The sequence below is a fragment of the Salvia splendens genome, chromosome 14 (assembly GCF_004379255.2).
Source record: "Salvia splendens isolate huo1 chromosome 14, SspV2, whole genome shotgun sequence".
Lineage (NCBI taxonomy): Eukaryota > Viridiplantae > Streptophyta > Magnoliopsida > Lamiales > Lamiaceae > Salvia > Salvia splendens.
The window spans coordinates 18,604,313-18,606,929 of NC_056045.1; the positions used below are offsets into that span (position 1 = coordinate 18,604,313).

At 41.5% G+C, this 2,617-nt stretch overlaps 1 protein-coding gene across 1 annotated transcript; it reads left to right on the forward strand.

Annotated features, from left to right (window-relative positions):
• Positions 1 to 402: 402 nt before the first annotated feature.
• On the forward strand, positions 403 to 2,171 carry LOC121764285. Its single transcript, XM_042160330.1, has 2 exons — positions 403 to 685; positions 856 to 2,171. The coding sequence occupies exon 2, from the start codon at positions 861 to 863 to the stop codon at positions 2,169 to 2,171; it is 1,311 nt and encodes a 436-aa protein (XP_042016264.1). The 5' UTR covers positions 403 to 685; positions 856 to 860.
• The last annotated feature ends 446 nt before the right edge of the window (positions 2,172 to 2,617 follow it).

Consider the following 2,617-nt stretch of genomic DNA (forward strand, 5'->3'; position numbering starts at 1 on the left):
AATGGAGGTTCCAGTTTGGAGGCGAAAATAGAGGCGTTGCTGAATGTGGAGAAGCAGATGAGACAACTCGGTGACGTGGCGGGAACGAGAAAGGCTGTCACCGATATTATACAACTATGCCTCGACGCCGGCGCGTGGGCGACGCTAAACGAGCAGATTGTGCTTATCTCTAAGCGCCGGGGACAGTTGAAGCAGGTCTCGTGTTTTTGTTTATTGTTATTACGTTCGTATTGATTTCTATGATGATTAGTTAAGTTGAATGATTTGAAATAGCTGATTTTTAGGGGGTAAATTCTATGAATGGACGTCATGGCAAATTGTATCCGCCATTTGGACCCTGAAAAAAAAAGATTCCAGTCATAGTATAGACGCGAGAAGGTCTCGCGTGTTTTAATTAAACACGCATCAAGCTATCGCGTGTATACATAACACGCATCAGGAAATCGCGTGTTACGTTAAACACGCGACAGGCTCTCGCGTGTTACGTTAAACACGCGACACGCTCTCGCGTGTTACGTTGGACACAAATTCGAGCCCAGACGGCAGAGACCTCACTTTCCACTCGCGAATTCACTTTCGGCTCGCTCATTCTCTCGCACTCAGCGACGGCTAACGTCTCTAGCCGGCGAAAATCGAAGTGAATCCGATATTTTGATGCTCTAATTCCTATTTGAAGTGGTGTTAGGTAATTTTTGACTATTAATTTCAATTATCATTGCTATATGTTAGTTAGGTATAGATTTAGGGTTTATGGCATTGAACTTGGTATTGAATTTTCGGTTTTAATTTTGTTCAATATTTATTTAAGTATGTTGAATTTATAGTATATGATGTTATGTCGTACTTATTTTGCAGGTTTAATGGTGTTTGTGAGTTTATATTGGGATGGGAAAATTATTCAGCTCCCAGGTTTGGGTGTTGCTTATGATCCCCCTCGTGCAAAATCATTTATTATATTGAATGAAAAGATATCTTATTATCAACTTGTTTCAATGATATGTGAAAAAATTGGAATTGAGTTGGATGCACATACGATTGATTTAACATGGAGGCATCCTGTGGTTTTTAGTGGAGTGGTGAATTATATAGCTACACCAGTGGATGCTAATTTGTTGGAGTATATGTTTGCTGAAAATCCAAGTCAAATTGAACTTTTTATTGAATATACTCTTGTTACCACTGCGTTGCAATTTGAACCACCTATCACTCATCATGATGTTGGAACGTCTAGGAGAGATGGTTATCCTAGTTTTGATGTCGGGACATCTAGGAGGGATGATGAATATCATAGCTTTGAATTCAACACATCTGGGAGGGAGGTTGATGAACCACTAGATGTACCAAATGTGACATGTGATGGTTATGATGGTTCAGATGGTTCTGATAATTGTGATGGTTCAGATGGTTCTGATAATTGTGATGGTGCAGATAATGTTGATGGTGCAGATGGCTCTGATTGTGATGGTTCCGATGGTTCTCAACCAAGTGATCTTGATTATAGTGCAGAATCATGTGAAGATTCTACAGACGATGAGACACTTGATATGATGGTTGAAAATTATGTACAACCATCTGTTCGTGGGGAGCAACCTGTTCCCAACTATGTGCCTGAAGGGTTACCATTTTTTCGATCATTACCATGTGAAGGCAGCCGAGGTTACTTTTCAGAAGACCATGGATTGGTTGAAGAAGATATGTGGTATTGGGATGAGGATAATCCGAGACATATAGATGTGGGAACAAAATTTGATAGCAAATTGCAGTTGAAAACTGCTATCACATTATGGCATGTGGGAACAGGTCGGATGTATGAGGTTATGGATAGTCATTCAAGAAGATGGCATGCAGTTTGTAGGGACCCATTTGGTCCGAAAAGAAGAGGCAGGGACCTTGGGCAACGCTACCCATGTAATTGGGAGGTTAAAGCAACGTTTAAGAAACGTGATGGTAGCTGGTCTATCAACTCATGGGTTGATCGACATTGCTGTATGGGAGATCACGATCCAAGTGAACATGTTAATCTTACATCATCCATGATTGTTCTCTGTATTCGAAGCCAAATTGAAAACGATGGTGGATTCAAGCCTTCTGCAGTACGTACATATATCCAAGATAAATTTCACGTGAAAATCAGCTACAAGAAAGCATGGTACTCTCGCCGATCAAGTTGAACACTACTCCTAGGAGGGTCAATATGTTCTCTCCTCGTGGGGCGCTCTATGTAGGCACTACTCCTAGGAGCAACATCAGCATCATCATCATCATCATCATCATCATCATCGTCATCATCAGCAGCATCATCATCATCATTTGTCGGAGAGTGCACGATATGGACATCCGAAAAGAATGAATCCTGTGTAGTAGGATTCCATGGTAGCCCAACTCTATCTAATGGAGTCACCCAACTAGACTGTGGCGCGTCTGACCAAGTAGGAAACCAACTAGAGGGATTTGGTGCTGGTGGATTTTGCATTTCGGGCTCACCAGTAAAATTGTCGATGAGTGCATCCAAATCTATGTGGTCATCTGAATTAAAATTTTCTTCATTTGCTGCTTGTGATGACCCTGGCATGTCTTGGGACATTCTGAAATGCCGTGAATAACCATGCCCGCCTGT

Excerpts from the sequence above, each read along its gene's own strand:
- LOC121764285 (XM_042160330.1), top strand. The coding sequence starts at position 861 with ATGGTGTTTGTGAGTTTATATTGGGATGGGAAAATTATTCAGCTCCCA.